The sequence below is a fragment of the Epinephelus moara genome, chromosome 24 (assembly GCF_006386435.1).
Source record: "Epinephelus moara isolate mb chromosome 24, YSFRI_EMoa_1.0, whole genome shotgun sequence".
NCBI classification, from domain to species: domain Eukaryota; kingdom Metazoa; phylum Chordata; class Actinopteri; order Perciformes; family Serranidae; genus Epinephelus; species Epinephelus moara.
This window is the reverse complement of record NC_065529.1, coordinates 10,916,456-10,936,806: the sequence shown is the minus strand read 5'-3', so window position 1 is coordinate 10,936,806 and position 20,351 is coordinate 10,916,456. Positions and strand designations below refer to the sequence as shown.

At 38.9% G+C, this 20,351-nt stretch overlaps 1 protein-coding gene across 1 annotated transcript; it reads left to right on the top strand.

The window, feature by feature from the left end:
* The first annotated feature begins 14,496 nt into the window (after positions 1-14,496).
* LOC126386026 (acidic mammalian chitinase-like) lies at positions 14,497-19,936 on the top strand. The gene is made up of 11 exons (XM_050038108.1): positions 14,497-14,615; positions 14,721-14,747; positions 14,894-15,098; positions 15,285-15,341; positions 15,497-15,662; positions 16,005-16,129; positions 16,249-16,372; positions 16,826-17,008; positions 17,096-17,212; positions 17,327-17,459; positions 19,452-19,936. The coding sequence occupies exons 1-11, from the start codon at positions 14,591-14,593 to the stop codon at positions 19,778-19,780; spliced, it is 1,491 nt and encodes a 496-aa protein (XP_049894065.1). The 5' UTR covers positions 14,497-14,590; the 3' UTR covers positions 19,781-19,936.
* Positions 19,937-20,351: the final 415 nt, after the last annotated feature.

Sequence of the window (20,351 nt, the reverse complement as noted above, 5' to 3'; positions counted from 1 at the left end):
GAATGATATGCCTGATTTACTTCTCATTCTTGTCTTTTTTTTTTGTTTTTACAAAAAACTTTACACATTTTGTCTATATTTTATATTTTACATTTCTGAAAATTTTATTGCCTGATTATATTAACATATTCTAACATAAGCACCATCATACCTTTTTGAACTGTATTTTTTTTCAATGGACATTTTCTACAAAAATATAAAAATTAAATTAAATTTTGTTTTTGTTACAAAACATTTCAGTTACATTTTAAAGCTATAGTGCGTAACTTCTGTCGCCTCCCAGCAGATAATGCGTTATTACAACTAATAAGCCGGCGGCACTTCCATGTACACAGTGTAATACTTGCCACACACGGTGTACACAGAGTAACACTTGCCAGTCGCCACACACCGTGTACACAGAGTAACACTTGCCTTTGTGGTAGGATCCACTTCTGAACCGTGTCTCGGCCGCTTCTCCGCCATATTGCTTTCACTTTCTACCTGCGCTCTACCTCTTGCTGTGACACTCTCCGCTCCTCCTCCCCCTCCCTTCTTGTTGTGAGGAAGCATTTCCTGTGTGCCAGCGCGGGAATGTCGCCGGTCTACACGCATACTAAAAATGATATATATTGAAAAATACCGCGAGATGTTAGAGGAGCCGATCAGCTGATCAGCATTGTGTCATCTCCTCTAGTAGTGGCTTGGGTGAAACGGACATTTACGGACCTGTAGAAGTTACGCACTATAGCTTTAATTGGTATTTTCAAGAAAAAAGTCACAGTAATAGAGTTTCAATAAGGAAAGACAGAAGAATGAAGTAAAGATAATATTTCACACAGAATATGAGTGTACAGATTAACAGATGATTTGTGCTGATTAAGATTTAACAGAAGTCTTTGGCGCTTAAACACCAGAGGGAGATATTTTGTGATAGAGGGATATCTGAGCAGCAGCAAGATAACTCCCCCTCATGGAGTCCAGACACTGATGGTGGTGGTGGCTGCTGACTCTGAGGCTGCTGAGGCGTATGAGGCTGATGAATCCATAATGACTAGGTGGTGATGGGGATGTGGTGGGCGCGCTCGAGGGCAGCAAGACAGAGCTACAGCAGAGAAAGAACCCTATTCAAAATGAGGAGCAGTAAGATGATAGGCTGACAGGGAAGGTTTGTCGTTGTGCTACTGGTTGATTGTGAATCAGCTGATGACCTACCCACAAAAATGGCACCTAGAGATAGTGAGTGAGCATGCATGCAAGGAGTGAATGGCAGGGTGACCAAGACACTTACAGCCTGAGCATGAAAAGTTTTGTCTTCCTGACTAAACTTTTACTAGAGTTCATTTATTGTAGCTGAAATATAGCCAGCATTGCATGATGTCCAATATAGTGGACAGATAATTAACTGTCATTTCCTCCCAACATAAAAGTCTTAAGGCTGCTGTGAAACTGCACCAACTTAGGGCAACAATAAAGTTTATCTTGGGTGCACTGGTACAATAGACAATGTATGCAGGGGCATTTCTAGGATTTGAGAACATTTGGGACTTACCTTCTGTTGGCGGGTCCGGGGGATCCTGCCCTGGCATTTTTCTTTTTATAACCATGCTCTATTTTGACGCTTCTTTATGCACTCTGGCATCTCATTTACATTGTGGCTGAATCCAAATGTCCGGACTTCAATGCACTTGCAGACTTTGCAGGCGTGTTCCTGGAAAGCCCTGGTGTGGTGAGGGTTGCCCAAATCAACAATTCATCAAGATCACAAGGGTCCTTAAGTAGACTTTTTGCAGAGAGTCTGCTTGGGGTACAGACATCACCAGACTTCACTGATTTAATTACCCACAATTCATTGTATTATGGACATAACATTGTAGGTTTTTCTATTTCCAACTTAAAAAAACAAAACTCATGAATGTGTGAAACAATTATTGGTAGTTAGGCCTTTTAAAATGCTACTTGAATTATGTAGGCTAGAACATAGGCTGAAAAACAACAAAAGAAGGTCTTCTAATGTAAGTAATACCCAATTTATTTAGTCATAGTCCTGTGCTTATTTACAGACATTTATGTTTTGGAATGTGTATAGCCTATTATATATTATAGATATATATGACTATCATCTTGTTCAGTCACAAAACGCTATACTATACTACATATAAGGCTATACTATCTGCAAGAACAGATGAGCAGACACTATTCATCAACTTGCATGAGGAATATGACAGCGGTGGTCACCTTGTATATGACTGTAGCTGTTGCTTGAATGTTTCCACAGCATCAAGTGAAACAGTCTTGAGGCCTGTCTATCAAGCAGCTTGCAGTCTCTACCCTCGCAGACTTTACGTGATGACAGTGAACACATCACAGGATGTACAACTTAAGTCCCAGAGGGCTCAGTCCACAAGTCCAGAGGGTGGATATTTGGATTCAGCCTGTACTTATAGGGGACTTGAGAAGCCTTTAGGTCAGATGGGTTTAAGTGGATTGACAGCACTAATACACAGATGGATGTTTTATGGAGCACAGAAAGTATGTGTGATGAGGTTTCTAGTAATAAATACAGCTGAAATGAAAACCAGCAGTGTCCATCACACAGCTGAGGGAGGTGTAAAAGATGACGGATTGTATTTCCTGTCCCAGTGTAACTGTCCTGAACAGAGAGGAACACACACACTACAGTCATTGAAAAACTAAACTGAGAGTTATTCCACAATGTCCAAATTAAAATATGATACAACAGGTCATGTTATAACTTAAATCTCAGCACGTCTCCTCTGATCTATCTAAAACTCAGCAGACCTAATGTAAAACAGGCAATACTATACAACTTATTTCTGTAGTGTCCCTCAGCAACAGCTCAACAGAAGACAGTCTCAGCTGACATCTCCAGCCATGGGTGTAGATTTCATGTCAACTTTGGTAAGGACACATATTAAGCGGGGCTCTGGGGGTCCTTCCCCAGGACATATTGAACACCAAACACATCATTTGCTTTATTCTGGTTACTTATAATGCCAGTTTAGGGTGGAAATGTCCTTATTTATGTACAGAAAAACACAAAATTCAGGTGATAGTTAACAATTCAAAATATAGAAATAGGTTATAATGGAATATAATGCAATAAGGCTCTCGGGCTTTCTGGATTGCTTTCAAATATTTATTCTCCTGTATAGATCAGCTTTTCTTTTAATGTCATCTCTGCTGTGTCAACACCTATGTGTGCATAGTTTACTTTACCCTCCTCCTTTGTGTCTTTCGTTTGGGGACATAATCTCTTCAAATGTGCATATGGCACCCACTCACATCAATGATTAATTTTTACTTTCGTTCATTTATAAACTCCTGGACTTCAATAGCTGTGTTTCAGAGAGATTTCTGCCTATGCTGAAAACATATCACACACATCTGTGTTCTCTAAGAAGTTGAGAATAAAGTTATAATATTTTGAGAAAAAAGTTGTAATATTACAAAAATCATATCACATCACATCATATCACATCACATCACATCACATCACATCACATCACATCACATCACATCACATCACATCACATCACATCATATCATAATTTAATGAGAATAAAGTCAAAATGTTTCAAATAAAAAATAAATCTACCTGCTCTATAGTCTGCTGTGCATTATGTTATTGCTCTGCCAGTATGGTGATATCCCCTTCAGACCATCTGACATGCATAGAACCCTGTGTGGGACTCTCCCTGAATGAAACAAAGCAGCTGCGCACTGCTCTTCCTCAAAGGTGGAAACCAAAACAAACTGAGAACACTTTTTAAACCAGGCATGGTATGGGATCGGCCAATGTTAAAAAAAAACAAAAAAAACTGAAGCCACTGTCCCTTATTCAATCAATGCGAGATGTGATTTGTCCCGTAGTTTGGTACACAGAACTGTGGAATGAGAATAAAGATATTGCCAATGAGTTTGTACAAATACTGGGACATTTCTGTCCTCACAAGATGTTGGTAAGGACAAACATCTCTACAACGCATTCTCACTTTGACCTTGTCACATATCAACATTTCTTTCAATGTCTCTTTAAAAATAAACGCACTGTCAGTACAACACTGCGAATCAATGTATTTTTACTTTAACAACAAACACAGTTTATAGTTAAGCTGGTAGTTATAACACGGTATGTCTTTTTTCCAGTCAAAACAAAGCACAGTTGTTTTGTCTCTGGCTTTTATACTTCCAACAAGCACAACTGACCCTTCATTAAGCCCCACCCCCACTTTGGTTACCTGTTGTTAAGCCTGTCAAGCTTTCATACCTGCCAAGTCAATATGACATGTTCAAGGATATTGATAAGAGATATTCCAAAGGAAATAATGATAAATTTCTGGAATAACAGTCCTTAAATATCTGAGAGAAGCAGACAGAGAGGGCTACAATATGCATACATTAACAGTATAATTTTTCAGTTGAGTATAGTGAATGAAGAGAACATCATGTCAAGGAAAAAGCTCACAGTAACGATGCATTTGTCATGCACCCCACGTCTTGACAGGACAAATATAAACAGGAAGAATAATATTCTTGCACAGCAGAGTAAGAATGTATATGTAGTTGTATTTTAGGTGTTTGGTTATGTCTTAGTTATGGCTCCCAACAGCTTTCATTATCTGTTTTAGCCTATTACTAGCAAAACTAAATAATCCTACTTTTCCACTTGTTTAAAGTGTGAACAGCCTCAAATGGTACACAACCATCTTTGTTTGCTAACGTGTTCAGCTAGCTAACATATACCTTGGAGCAAACAAAGGAGTTTTTGTTCATTTTCATAGGATTCAGCTCTGAGTGGGGTCTTCCACACTGACTTGAGGTTTTGGCTTCAGAAAAGTAAAAAATATGACATCCCTATCTAAACTTTGAGGATATCAACTGTCTGACTTTCAGGTTCCTCATGCACATGGTCTCGACATTCCTCCTTTTCTGAAAGCTTGACAGGCCTCTCATGTCTAGTTTAAGTTGCTAACATAGGATTTGACAGTGGTTGTTATAGTGAAGGGTCATTGGACTGCCGTTTACTGCATTAGTGATTAGTCTTTGGTCAGTGTGCCTGTGGAGATGGGCATTAAACTGCACATGTATCACAGTGGTGAGCACATTGTGTCACTAGATGGTGTAAATGTTCTCTGTGACTCTCTAAGCTTTTGTTTTCCTAAATGTTGTCATTTTACCACATCATGCCTGTCTCTCCTCCCTCTTCATTCATTATGAATTTGAGCTGCTGTAAAAACATTGTACAGAAAAGGCCAGGATATGAAAAAAAAAAAGCAAAAAAAGAGTTTTACTTTATTTTAATATTTTCAACCAAATATTCAAAGCTTAGTTTCCTCTGCAGAGCTGTGCAATTTGACTACTTGTTTTGGTATTCTTTCTTCTTCTTTAGCTCCTTAGATAGGTTTTTTAGCTAAATGATAAATGTCATTCAATTATTTAAGTTAAACAATAAATAAATAAATAAATGAATAAATAATATATACATATGTCTTTGGCTTTCATATCTGAAAATGCTTGAACCTAAAGGTGAAAAGATAAGTGTATAACTCTTGTGTTTGAAAGAGAGCACAAGTAACATTTTCTTCCTGTCTGTTGATACACATGAATCTAAAGTTTCACAAAAGTTGCATTCTAATATGTAAATCCTAATGCATAAGTCATTTAGGATTGGCCTTCAGCATAGCTATGGACAACACAACCAGGAATTCTATGTTTGTAAGTCAACAATTCTTGGACAATTTCAACCTACAAAGTTAGAAAATCACAGGTGTACCTGATAATAAAGTGAAAAATATGAATACATTACATTTAGTAATTAATTAAAATACATTTTCTATTCAATCTGCCATGTTGAACTGCAATAGAAGATACGCCCTAAGTCTACTTTTGTGTATTTTAATCCTCAACCATTTTAAATATCTCATATGGAGTCTGTCATTGTGATCTATCTATCTTTTCTTTGACTGTAATATGTACAGTAAGATACTGTAAAGGGTACATACAGTATGTTACTGTAAATAGCAAAATAATGTGGGAAAATACTCAGTCACTATTACTACTCTGTCACAAGTGTAATCCAGTGCATTTGACACCATATGACCTGCTCTGCTCAGCAATAAACTACTGGACATGCAGGTCGATGCTCCACTTGTATAACCAACTACCTCACAGGTCGGCCACTGTATAATCCAGACATCACAGTGAGCAGCATGGGGGCACCTCAGAGGACAGTCCTGTCACCCTTTATGTTTACACTCTACACCGCAGACACAGAGTTTGGTGGACGAAACCGCCTGCAACTCAATGTCACAAGGACAAAGGAGTTGGTCGTGGATTGTAGGAGGCACTGGACTCGTCTGAACTCAGTCAGCATCAAGGGGACCGAGGTGGACATTGTGGATGATTATCTGTATCTGGGTGACACTAAGCTAGACTGGACTGAAAACACTAATGCTGTGTATAAGAAAGGTCAGAGCCACCTGTATTTTCTCAGGAGACTCAGATCTTTCAACATCTGCAGAGCCATGTTACAGATGTTTTATCACTCGGTGGTAGCCAGCATCATCTTCTATGCTGTAGTGTGCTGGGGCAGGAGGCTGAAGGCAACTGATGCTAACAGACTCGGTAGGCAGACAGACAGACTCTGGACAATGCCTTTCATCCCCTGCATGCCACTCTGGAGTCGAATCACAGCACTTTCATCCGTAGACTGAGACCACTGGGGAGCACAAAAGAACACCACAGGAGATCTTTTCTACCTGTGGCCATCAAACCGTTTAACTCCTTCCCTTCTGTAGGAAGAAGAGCTGAAACAAAGAACACTGATAACAATATTCACCTACATTAGGTGCACTACAACTTTTACATGGTGTACATCACTGCTTTTCAATATCTTATACAATGTTTTCTCAACATCCTGTGCAACATTACTAGGCCCAGGGTGTGACCCTGACCTGGGGAACCCACTGGTTGTTCTGGTTGTTACTGGGTTTTTTTTTTTTTTTTTTTTTTCATTTTTAGTGAATGTTACTGTTGTTACTGTATTTTGTTTTACTGATTTGAAGCATTCTCTGGCAAAAGAATTTCTTTCGGGATAAATAAAGTTCTATTGAATTAAATTGAATTAATTATTCTCTACTGTAAATTAGTTTACAGTTGTATGCCTGCCCACAAGAAACTGATCAATAGACCTTTTTCACAGCAGATATTTTGACATGTCAAAGTAAAAAAAGCACAGGTATATTCAATAAATAAATAATATTAAAAAAAAAGAAGAAGAAAAGAAGTAGCCAAGAATGTAAGTATATTATTTCTGTTATCATTTAATGTAATACTTTTCAAATGTAGTCACTTCTTAACCCTGACTTGGGTTACTTTTTTCCCCACCATTTTGTAGTGTTAACTAAAAGATAAAAAATATATAATGTCAAGTGTTAAGTGATATTTTTAAGATCGCCAAAATATTATTCAGACATTAAATTAAATATTATTAACCGTTTTGGATGGTCTTTCAATCAAAACAACACACATTTTACTTATTTATGTTAAGAAAAAAGTTGCTTGGTGAACTTTAGTGTAAGCCAGTTAAGATTTTAAGGGTGCTTTAGAAATACTAAATTGTTATGATACATCCTCTATAAATGTATTATTGTCTTGGCTGATGATGACAAGCACTGTAAATTATGTCCTTTTATGAAAGAATAAAATGAACCTTGAGCTTTTTTATTCCATGTGATCTTGAATTTTGTACTTTGACCTTTAAAATCATTTAGAGTTTCGGTGGATGAGACTTGTCACATCAGCCCACCACCGAAACCCAGCCCCACAGGGAAACTGGCTAAAGGAAATCATCCCAGTCAGGCCAGGATAGTTATTCAAGAAGAGAACTTTGTTCTTTGAAGACAACGCGTCATGTCTCCTTAGACTGTTAGACTGTATATTTATCCTGAGATCTAACCAATGGATGTAACATTAGTGTTGCAACATACCATACTGGCTATCAGCCCAGTGACCTTAAGACAGCTCAATAATAATGCGGCCCAATTCTTTGTTCAAAGTAATCTGTTATCTGGCTAATCAACAGCCAGGCCAGAAATAATATTACATAATCTGACCACAGCAGCCCTGATTATTATCAAATAAATATAGATACATGTATTGTCCATATTATCATGATTTAAGAGTGCAGTTATTTAACAAACTGGAAGTGGAAGAGATGAGACAGGATACAGATTTGCTGGCATGGTTATTTGAACATAAAACATTTTTATTTGCAGAATTTATAGAAAAGGCCTGGGTTAAAAGAAGTATGGCATTGTACAGATGATTATGTTTTGCTGTAGTTATGTAAAGTTGAATTTTGTTATGTGTACCGGAAGTCACATATGAAATGTTTTTCTGTGTTTAATTGGTGTCATGTAATCCCGTGTGGGATGGGCCACTTGTGGCATGACACGTAAATAAATAAAAAATCAATCAATCAAAATTGATACACATGTGCAAGGGCGGAAATTCAATTTCATTGTTGGGGGGGACAATAAACAGAAATATTTCTCAAGAGCAATTTTTGGGGGGGACTAACAAAGATTGATTTTAAATATTACAGTTACCATTTACAAAAGATTAAAAAAAAAAAGTTATGAAAATGAAGTATTTTCTTTCGTAAACACACTTCTGTAAATTGTAACAATCCAAACTGCACTAAAATTGGTCCAAAATTATTTGAGTTTGAATGATCTTTAGCGGCTGGGCTGTTTATATGACTGCTGCATTCACTCAGAAGATTCAACCGCAAGGTAATGAAGTGAACAAAACGCTGTCTGGTTACAACTGGTAACGTGTTTTATTCTGTTGAAAAGAAGAAGTAAATAAAGGTGTCCGACATGTCTCTTGTTTTAAGTGAACTTTTGCAAAGTAGTTACTTAGTGGAGCTCAGTTTCCTCTGCTCTATCACACTTTCACTGATCCACAGTCAGTCATGACGAGTGCTGCTGTGTGTCAGTGTATGCAGACATGGACCAAACCATTGTGAGGCAGATGAGGGGGGAGGATGCAATCTTTCTAAAGTTATAAATGCATCGTGTTGCGTATATAATTGGCACAAGTGCTTTCAGTTTTTATTATTATATAGTTTAAAATTGTATAGTTTCCTCAAATTATATATTGGGAGGACAATTCCCAATATATACCCATTCCCCCCTTTTTTCCAGGGGGGATGGGTCCGGACCACCCATCCCCCCAGGGATTTCCACCTATGCACATGTGATTAACTAGACTACCCACTAACTAATACAGAATACGAGTGAGGCCTTATTATTTGTTTGTCTCTGTACCCTGTGCTGCGTATTGTTTCCATGTAAAGACAATACTTTAGTGTTATATGTTGAAGGTAATGTCTTACTTTCTGAAATAAATTTATGAGTATGGTACAATAAAAATTCATGATGTGAATGTTGAGATGTTACCAGCCATGACAGTAAGGTTCGTATTGTTTTTACCTTATGAGTCTGTGTGTGTGTGTCAACATGGCAAAATGTTGTCCTGGTGACACCTATAGTATTAGGAACTACCACAGAATACTTATTGAGTACTCTGCCAGGTGTTTATATGTCTGTTCTCATTCCGAAGTCACCAAATACAAACGCTTTGTCAGTGATTTTGGTGTCGGACACCAATGCCAAAAGCTACCTTTCAGGGTGGGCAGTATGACACACCACCAGGCGGCAGCAGTTCGTAACGCAGCCAGACGGAACCTTTTGCAGTGTTATGATACGCTGCTGGTTGGCCAGACAGCCCTGTCGCAGCGTTATGATACGCCGCTGTGTAGCATCAGTTTGAAACACAGCCGGTAAGGACATAATATAAGGAGCTGGAAAGTCTCTATGGGGCAGGTAGGAGGGAGGGGAGTTGGACTGGTCCAACAATCCGTGGACTTTCCCCTGGGAGCCTGGCATTCACTTCTACAGTAGAGCCAAACCATTATGTTATTTTTTTCTAAACCTAACCACGTGATTTTGTTAATGTGTTGGAGTTGGTTGTCACAACCCTGAACGTCAACAGCAGATGCAGAAGATACCTAGTGTGTAATATGTCAACATGATAGCCCAGTGACAAAGCAGTGATATGTGACGACTTCAGATAAGAATATGTGGTCTGTCAATCTCTCTGTGGACAGATTTTGTCTGTGCAAGATGCAGTCACAAAACTTTAGAAGAGTGTAGTAGAGTTTAAAATGAATGTAGACTTTGAAGAAGTGTGGTGGACCACCTACTTTGGGCATTTTAACATGGGGGTCTATGGGGATTGACAGGCTCTAGGAACTGAATTTTTTTGGCACTTCAGTGTTGGCTTCATTTTTCAGCCCTGGGGCTTGCTCCTTGGTGTCTTCAGGTATTGGACACTTAAATGTAATGCTTTTAAAGTTCTTTTTCAGATAATTTTAAACAAAATTTAGATATTTTCTAATTTAAGCATCGCAGGTAAGTATAAATGTAAGTAGTGTATATGTGGTCCTGTGCAGAGTTAGGGTTTTATGTAGGAATATAGTTGTTAGAGTACAAAGACAGCATTAGGTTCAGTGGTAGATTTTAAGATTTGGAACATCAGAAATGACGACTTTTATGCAGAAGAGCTAGATTCATTTTGACAAAAAGAAATGAAAAGATTTGTAAATAAAATTAGATATAAATGTTTCTGGCAATGAGGACCTCAAAAATTCAAATTTAAGTCAATGTTATTACCTTTAACATAATAAGTAATATTTAACTATTGTTTGTAAAATTGAAAACATTATAAGACTTTTTATGGACCTGCAGTCACCCTGTCAACTTGTGTTGTTGTGTTTATTGACACACAGACATTGGGTCTCTTAAACTGGACAGATGTTAAATTTTGGTTGGAATGAAAATTGGGTTATTTTAATTCTCAAGTGACATTTGAATTTCATGCTGTGTGGATGTTCACATTATAATGTTTTGCAGATATTAAGTTTTGTTCTCCACACCTTGCAACTTAATGTTGGTATCCTATGTCAAGATGATGTTGGCATGAGATGTTTGGAAGACATTGGATTTTGGTTATTAACATCTGTCATCTGTTGTCAGTGTTCAACATCAGTTGATGTTGGCATTAGACACTGAAGTTTTGGCCCCTGACATCACAACCTAATTTCTACCAAATATCACCGGGGAAAGATGCTGGTGGCCAGCTGGGACAGACTACATCTATGTGTGTATGTGTGTGTGTGTGTGTGTGTGTGTGTGTGTGTGTGTGTGTAACTGTCATTACTGAGGAAAAATAAAAGCTAAGGTTTAAGAGCAAAGAGGTGTAAATGAATGCTGATGCTGGCCATGTGCATTCAACAACAAAAACAACAACAACAATAATAATAATCATCTTAATTTATATAGCACTCTTCAAAATCTGTATTGCACAGTGCTTTGTCACTAGTTACTGCCTTAATCATCAACTTTCAAACATCAAACAGGAAGAAATGAACAGGGAGCAGTTGTGTTGTAGTTCAGATAAGTGTTTATGAGGCAGGACCTGCTTCTGCAGCAGTCACTGATAAGACACCATCTTTTCTTCTGTCTTAATGAACAGACTTTGGGGACTTTGATGGCTATTGATTATGAAATGCTTAAGGAAAACACAAAACCCTGGCAAGTAGACTGCAGTGTCACACCCAACATACACACATGTGAGTTATATAACTATTTTATCAACAGAAACATTAATCATTTATTTGTGCTCCGATGTGTTATCAGGCATGTAGCAATATTTACTAATAACAAAGCTTCTTAATGGTTATGTGCAGTGTTCTTTAGCTTTAGTTTACAAAAGGGAGATAAAGTAATCTACATGTTCCAAACCTGCACTTCAGCAGTTTTTCTGTACAGTGGATTGATATGCATAAAGGATTTGAGGAGAGCCAGGGATCATTATTCAAATTATATACACGTCCTTGGACTGTTCATTTTCCATTAATGCCCTGATAAGAAGGTGAGGGATTTGCAAGTGGAAAGCTGCATCAAAAGAATAGCTCACGTTTTGGGTATCATGCTTATTCACTTTCTTTTATAAAAGAAAGTAGTGAAGATCAATTTCAATATCATGCTTAGCTTAATGACAGGAAGCAGGGGTTAACCGTGAGCCATGTTCTGTCCAATCAGAAAAAGTAAACCTATGCCTTACTGTTGGTCAGAATGGCTCCACTATGTTACTCCATCTAAAATCACAGTTGTTAATATTTTTTTGGTTAGCTGCTTCCTCCTGTCACCAGTTTTTATTCACAGCTAGGCTCAACATGTGCTGACCCCAACACACACGATGTTTGTTAATGCACGAAGGTTGAAGTTGACATCAATTAGCTGATCTCATTGTGGAACAGAGAGCCAATAAGTGTATTTCCTTTTAGGCAGCACTATGAACAAAGAGTCAAGAGATTGACACTCTTAGTGATAATTATCCCATGACTGCAGTTCCCTCAGCTCTACCAGGCATTTTCTTTTATGGTATTTTTGCCATCTAACTTTACTCCAAGTGGCCCAACTGCTATAAAAAAACATTTCAAGTGCTCATTTTGTTTTGTTTTCAGTTGCGCCTTACAAATTTGCAGGCCTCTTCAACAGTAGGTATAAACTGTAACATGTGTTCTGTATAACATATGCCGATCAGCCAAAACATAAAACCAGTGAAAGGTGAAATGATTAACTTTGATCACCTCTTTACTATGCAGTATTCTGCTGGGAAACCTTGGGATCTTGCATTCATGTGGATGCCATTTGACACACACCACCCAAACACCTGAAACCCAAACACAATTTTGGACCAAGTACCCCTCTCATCTTCTCATAGCAATGGAATTCCCCAATGCCAGTGACCCCCAAAAGGACAATACTTGATGCTTCACTGCAAAAACTGCTCAGGAATAATGTGACAAAGGCATAAACCTGGTCTCCACAATTCCCTGTGGAATGTACTGGTACCTCACCTCACAACCCACAGGACCCAAAGGATCCTCTGCCAATGGTGCCAGACACCACAGGACACCCCCATAGGTCCTGTGTCAATGCCTCTACAGGTCAGAGCCATCTTGCCTGGGTGTCACACCATCCACCATCCCGTCTACCTCCTGATGACAAAGTCAGCTCATATACTGCGTCACTTTAGAAATGTTGATATTAAATGTATAAAATGTACAAATGTCACATATACGTGGTTTGCAGAAATGTACAATGCTAACATCATGTTTGGGGAACTGGGAACTGGGCTCTTACACGTGACATACACATGTTCTAGTTGCAGTCTTAGCTAAGGCACATAAACAACTTCATCAGCTCTTTGTGACTATCAGTGAGGCATGCAGAGCAGACATGTGCAGCAAGACTTTCTCTAGGATTGTTTGAAACAAATAAGTGTGAGGCGATGATGTCCTTGGACAGCTCAGGGACATTGCTGAGCTGTGTTTCTATGGTAACAAATAATTATACCTGCTAACAAATGACCAAAACACAAAAAGATAATCTGGTTCATAGTTTGCTAACAGTGTTCATGAGATCACACTAACACATTAGAAATATTTTGTTTTTGTTTTTCTGCTTTGAATTTTCCCAGTAAAAGCTTTCAGGTCATGACCTATATTGAGTCATATCTTGTACAGAAATATGCTGCTTTGTCACACTGTCTCCATACCATATATTACAGCTTATCACCATATGTCGGTTCAGGTCTGATGTTAGTTATCTTATCATTTTTTGTATCCACAACATACTGAACATATTATTATTGCCCACCTCCCTTTCATGGTATATGAGGAACACTGATATCTGGCTCCTGTAATGTATATAAGGAGATTCTAAACCCATATTCATTGGTTCCTTCTGAGATCCCAAGGTAAGCTTGCACTTGGAATTTAGCAGAAGCAGTTCTGCTCTTCCTCTCTTGTGTTTCCAAAACCTACGTCATTGCAGACTGTAGGGTTGTAACTCTGGTTTGGTATGATTTGGTTTTCACTGAATGGAATTGGACAATTGTATACACAGCACTTCCTGTAAATTGGGACAAAGTGTTGCAGTTGTGTTACGGCTGGCTTCAAAATGTGAAAGATAAACTATAGGGTTTATGGCCTGTGACAGGGAAAGTGCACCAAGTCTGCACAATAGAGTTTAAGCCAATATATTAATAAGACCTTCATTTAGTTAAATTACATTTTTAAGAACATGGTACAGGCTGTTATTAATTGCTGTAACAACATGAAACAGTGAAATCTTAAGGGGAAACTAATAGAACTTTGATTGATATTGATTGTTTAAAATAGGTACACAAAGATCCCAGAAAAAACTATGATGGTTTACATTAGTGGAGTTATTGTGCACCAACTCAAAATTGTTTCATGGGCTTTATGTTTTGAATTTATAATAGTTATGGTCAATTTGTGCATTAGTGCCATCTCAGAAATCCCAAAGAATATGCAATCATATTATTTTTTAATCATATAATTTTGTATGACTTTTCTTTTATCCTTGACAAATCTGTTTATTTATACTAGTAAAAAGAAGAAGTTGAAGTTGTGAGCTTTGAAATCAAGATGACCAAGCTCACTATTCTAGCAGGTAAACAGTCACCAAGCCTCAGTGCTTTCCATAATGCCTTAATAACATGACACATTAAGTTTTATGTGTGCATGCAATCCATTCTCTTATTTGTACCTCTCTTAGGCTTGTGCCTGGTGATGTGCCAGCTGGGTAAGCTACACTTGGGTAAAACCCATGACATAGTCATACAAATATACATGGAAGTTTGTACTGACACTGACAGAGCAATATGTCAAAAAAAAAAAAGAGAGATTTTGTGTAATGCTGACCACAAATTTGCTTCCACTGATATCCAGCAACTGCCTCCCAGATGGTGTGCTACTTCACCAACTGGTCCCAGTACAGACCTGGAAATGGGAAATACACACCCCAAAATGTGGATCCCTTCCTGTGCACCCATCTGATCTATGCTTTCTCCATCATCAACAACAAGAATGAATTGGTTACTTATGAATGGAATGACGAGACCCTGTACAAGACCTTCAATGGCCTGAAGAGCAAGTAAGAACTTGTTTTCCCACTCTATGAAATATTCCCCCCACATATTCCAGCTTGTGTTCAGTGTGTGAAATTTGAAATTTAAAAATCCCAGTTTAACTACAAACACTGTGTATGATAAACAAACCTTTGCCATCTTAAATCTTCTGCATTCAGCAAATCATATCAAGCCACTTGTATCTTTTAAAGGAACCCCGGTCTGAAGACCTTACTGGCTGTTGGTGGATGGAACTTTGGCTCAACTCAGTAAGTTTCTGCTTTCATTATCTAATATATACTCCTCATCTAATATATGCTCCTTTACAAACATTCCATGAGGTATGTCAAATTCATAATCAAGCTCTGATGTATTTCAGGGTAATGCTGTTAAGTCCTATTTAACATTAAACAAATCTCCTCAGGTTCTCCATCATGGTGTCCACTCCAGCCAACCGTCAGACATTCATCCAGTCTTCCATCAAATTCCTGAGGACTCATGGATTTGATGGTCTGGATCTGGACTGGGAGTACCCTGGATCTCGTGGAAGTCCTCCAGTGGACAAGATGAGGTTCAGTCTGCTCTGCAAGGTGTGTCATGAATAAGTGATGAAACAGTGATTATAAAAGTGTGAGAGTTCTAGGGGTGTGATGTGAGCACCACAGCCCCCCATTCCAGTCTCCACAACATGCCAAATTAAAATGAATGCCATGCATTATCGAGTTCAAAATGTACATCGTAGTCAACAAACAGGAGTATTAAGCAATGGCTTTAGACTTTGTCGGGTCTGGGAGAGGGGTGATGGAATTCCTTTGTATTGCTCATGAGTGCAATACACTTGTTATAAACTCATGAGCCATTGGGAACTGATGTATATTGCACTGATAACACTATATTTTAGAATGTCTCTTATCAGTTGTCGTAATTTGCAGGAACTTGTTGAAGCCTATGCAGCTGAGGCCAAGGCCACCGGCAAACCTCAGCTCATGCTGACTGCTGCAGTGTCTGCTGGAAAGGGAACCATTGATGCCGGATATGAGATTGCTGAGATTGCCAAGTACTGCAGATTTTTTTTTTTTTTTTAAATGCTATAATTTTAAATCAATCTATGTTTTTGATGATATAGTATGGTGGCTCAGTAGCTCATCTTAATTAGTATTTTCATATCCATTTCAGACATCTGGACTTCATCAATATCATGACCTATGACTTCCATGGAGCCTGGGAGCGAGCCACTGGACACAACAGCCCTCTGTATCGTGGCTCACAGGACAAGGGTGACCTCATCTACTTTAACACTGTAAGATACTTATTTGTGCTGTGTGGAGCCCCAAACATTGTTGAAAATGGATTATTATGACATGACTAATGCAGGAATACTTACATCAAGTTGGTTCAATACCCTTTACAGGGTAACTCAACCAGTGTCATAGTGTCTAAGCTTGGGATTGGAGAGTAGAAATTAAAAAAAAAAAGCATGTGGAGTTAAAAAAAAAAAATCTGGGCATTTACCATGTAGGCAAGAAGAGTGTTTATGATAAAAATATAGTTGGTTGCATTATGGGAAATTTAAGATCCAGCAAGGTTGAGGCTTGACTTTTATTAGAAGTTGAACTCTGCTGGTTCATTTCTCACAAGCCCCTCGTTATAGAAGTACAATAATAAATCCCCAGAACATTCTTTGAACACTGACAAGTACTGTCAGTTGCTACAGGCTTCATGTTTGCCATTCATCCTTCCGTTTCTATTTTAGGACTTTGCCATGAAATACTGGAGAGACAAAGGCACCCCAGTGGAGAAGCTGATGATGGGATTTGCTACTTATGGTCGTACCTTCCGTCTGGCATCATCAAACACTGGTGTTGGAGCCCCAGCTAGTGGTGCTGCATCAGCTGGACCATTTACACGTGAAGCAGGATTCTGGTCCTACTATGAGGTAAAGTCTGAACAAAATTAAATGCTACTAACACAAGAAGAATGGATGGACCGTGGAACAACCCAGTGACATTTCATCGTCTTTCAGGTCTGTACCTTCCTGAAGGGCGCCACTGTTGGGTGGATTGATGACCAGAAAGTTCCCTATGCCAGCAAGAACAATGAGTGGGTGGGATTTGACAACAAGGAGAGCTATGAGATCAAGGTAGGTGGCACATTAATACACAAGGATTACAGATTTAGGGTTGGTCTGCAGGGTGGTATTATATAGATTTCTTTCTTACTTTTTGGTTGACTTGTCGTCTTATTTAATCCACAGGTCCAGTACATGAAGGAAATGAAGTATGGTGGTGTCTTTGTGTGGGCCTTGGATCTGGATGACTTTAAAGGAGAGTTCTGTGGAGAGGGAAGCCATCCTCTGCTGTCCCATCTGCGCAAACTCGTTGATGTTGGCAAGTCTTGCTTCTCATCTTTTTTATAAACCAGTGTATTCCAAGCTTGTCAATTTATCATGCACAGTTCTTGGCAGGTTTTTTTGGAATGACTGTGTTATTCCGGTCTCAGACTACACAACATTTTTGTCCATTCTGGCAGTCACTATGTCAGATTGGGTGACTGAGGAGTCATAAAATTTTGCCGTGATTTGGCCAATGGACATGACTGACTACAGGTTGGTCCACGACCAATCATCCCTGGTCCCCTTTCATGACGTGCATGATGTCATCATAATATTCTTGTCCTATTTTTATTCAGTCACAGAGGGTGTTCATGTCCCACCTGAAATGTTATTGTAGTAATGTAAAAAGTGCCATCAGAAAGCAGGAGCTACTTTTGAAGTGCCGCATGAAAAACTGTGCAAGTCACTGAATCCTCCACAACAACTTCCTGCAACTGTTTCACAATAAAAGTCTTTTCATAAAATGAAGGGATTCTCTCAACTGAAATTATAAGGGGTGTTTAATTATAAACTGATAAAGTGTTGAGTCTGAAATGACAGCGCAATGTATTAACTTTAAAAAGGCAAACAGGAGCAGATTAAATATAAAAATAGTAAAATACAGAGGAAATTTAAAATATAAATAAAGTTCCATTTCTATTGTAGTCTGTTTCAAATGAAGCTGGTACCCTCTGCAGTTGTGTTAAGTAAAAGCCCCACCACTATCTGTGAATTATATCCTTCTCCATTATGAAGAATTAACATTCTTTGCTAGCTTGATGCTAACTTTGTCCTGGTAACATCCCCAGAGGAAATATCTAAAATAGGCTGACCAAACGTCCTCTTTTGCCCGGACATGTCCGAACCCGAACCGAGCCCGACATTATTTAATGACCAAAGCACTGAGTTTGTGTCACACAGTGGTTACAGGCTATTTAACAGGCCGGGCGTGCGCCGTGGGTGCTCAGCTGCGGAGAGGGAGACCTCTGTGTTTGAGACGGGAGCGGGAGGTGGGAGGTCCGACGCTTCCAACGAGAGGAGAGGGAGACATAAAACAAAATAAGATAAAATAGGAGACACCTGTCTCCCTCTTTTATTTTATTTTCAGCGTTTAATCAAGGCAGAGGCGGGCAGCTGGAGGTCCGAGACTTCCAGAGAGGAGAGAGGTAGAAACAAACAGCCACTGTGTGTCTGTGTGTGTTATGTTAAGGTGTTGTCACGTAAATAACAGTGCCCAAGCAATAAACAGGACAGACAATAGGATTTTATTTATTTTTACACTACATTTTCACTGAAAGCTGACCGAATCCGACCCGAGCCCGAATACAATTTATAGCTACATTTTTGACCAAACCCGCCCGACCAGTTGGGTACCGTCGGGCTCAGATCGCCACACTCTAGTGTGTGTATGTGTCCCCTATAGGGGCCTATCTGAATTTCTGTCTTTGAGAGATATTATTTTGTGATATAACTGAATTTTCTATCCATACATATAAATTTTAAATATATTAAAATTATAAGACATCTTTGAGTAAACTGCGCGTATCATTTAAGTAGGCTATGTCGTGACCGGCCGAGTGTCCTCTTTTTTGGAAATCAAAATATGGTCACCCTATCTAAAAGGCTGGGGTGTTGTTGTCATACAGTTGTCCACGGCAGCAGATTGCTCTGTGTTTCTATTGGTCAGAATGATGGCTTTGACAGGAGAAGTCATGAAAGACAAAAATAAAATCAAACATGCTAGACTTTCTGTTGGGACATCATGAGGCATCCTAGATGTGGCATCAGTTGTCGTCTACTATGACAAAGTACACGAGATGAAACAATGGATTATCATGTACGACACTCATGTCATTCACGATCCCAGCTGACGCTGTACGACGCCACATCAGGCTATAATCGGGCTTATATCGTGTAGTGTGAACCCAGCATTACACTTTATAGAAGCCATATGCTTAAAAATGCTCCTTTTGATATAATGTCTTTCTGTTTCTTTCATCTCTCACAGATACACCTCCACGTCCAACCACAACTAAGAGACCTGGTGTGACTACCACAGCATCAGCCACGCGCACAACCCCCAAACCTGCTTCTACCACTACTAGACCAGTTTCCAAAACAACCCCCAGACCCAGTGGTACCACCAATGCTCCGTCCACTAAGACTAACATCCCTATCCCAGGACGTGGCTTCTGCAAAGACAAGCCTGATGGCATGTACCCCAACCCAGCTGACAAGACCAGCTTCTATGTGTGTGCAGGTGGCCGAACCTATATAAGGATGTGTGGAATTGGTACTGTCTTCGAAGACAGCTGCAAGTGCTGTGTGTGGCCCTAAGTATTAACTTGTGGATTATTGTCACTGGCTGTCATCTCAGTACTGTCTCTACAAGCTGAATGCTTCTGGAAAATGATCTATTATTGTGTTTTTTGATTAAAACATTTTGATGTTTAGAAAACAGCTTAAAATTCAAAATGCAATTCTTCCATGAGAATAAAAGTATTATGACAGATCAAAAATGTGTTTAATAAATGACTGAAACCAAATGATATCTCTGTACATTACACTACACACATACATTTTATATGGAGAATTCTGTCAATACCGGTATTCAAAATGTTGAAAGTAATGCAGATAAAACTCTAAGTACCATTTGTAGGGTTCAAATTAGTTTGAAAATGTAACTAACCATTGCAGAAAAGTTGACTCCACCTCATTTGCTGATGTCATTTTGAACAAACTGTGGTAGTCATACCCACGTGTGCACAGCATGTTAATTTCCCACCGAATGAGGCCTGTGGAGTTGTGTCCTTTATCACATTGTCTGATGAAAGAGGCGCAAACCGACACTTCCTGGCTCCAACCAGCTGCTCATGCTGGTAACAGCAGGATGCTTTTAGGTCTCCCA

Bases quoted from the DNA above. Each gene is read 5' to 3' on its own strand.
- LOC126386026 (XM_050038108.1), top strand. From the start codon at position 14,591: ATGACCAAGCTCACTATTCTAGCAG. The intron at 16,373-16,825 runs GTAAGATACTTA...TTTCTATTTTAG, and splicing joins ACCTCATCTACTTTAACACT to GACTTTGCCATGAAATACTG. The intron at 17,460-19,451 runs GCAAGTCTTGCT...CATCTCTCACAG, and splicing joins GCGCAAACTCGTTGATGTTG to ATACACCTCCACGTCCAACC.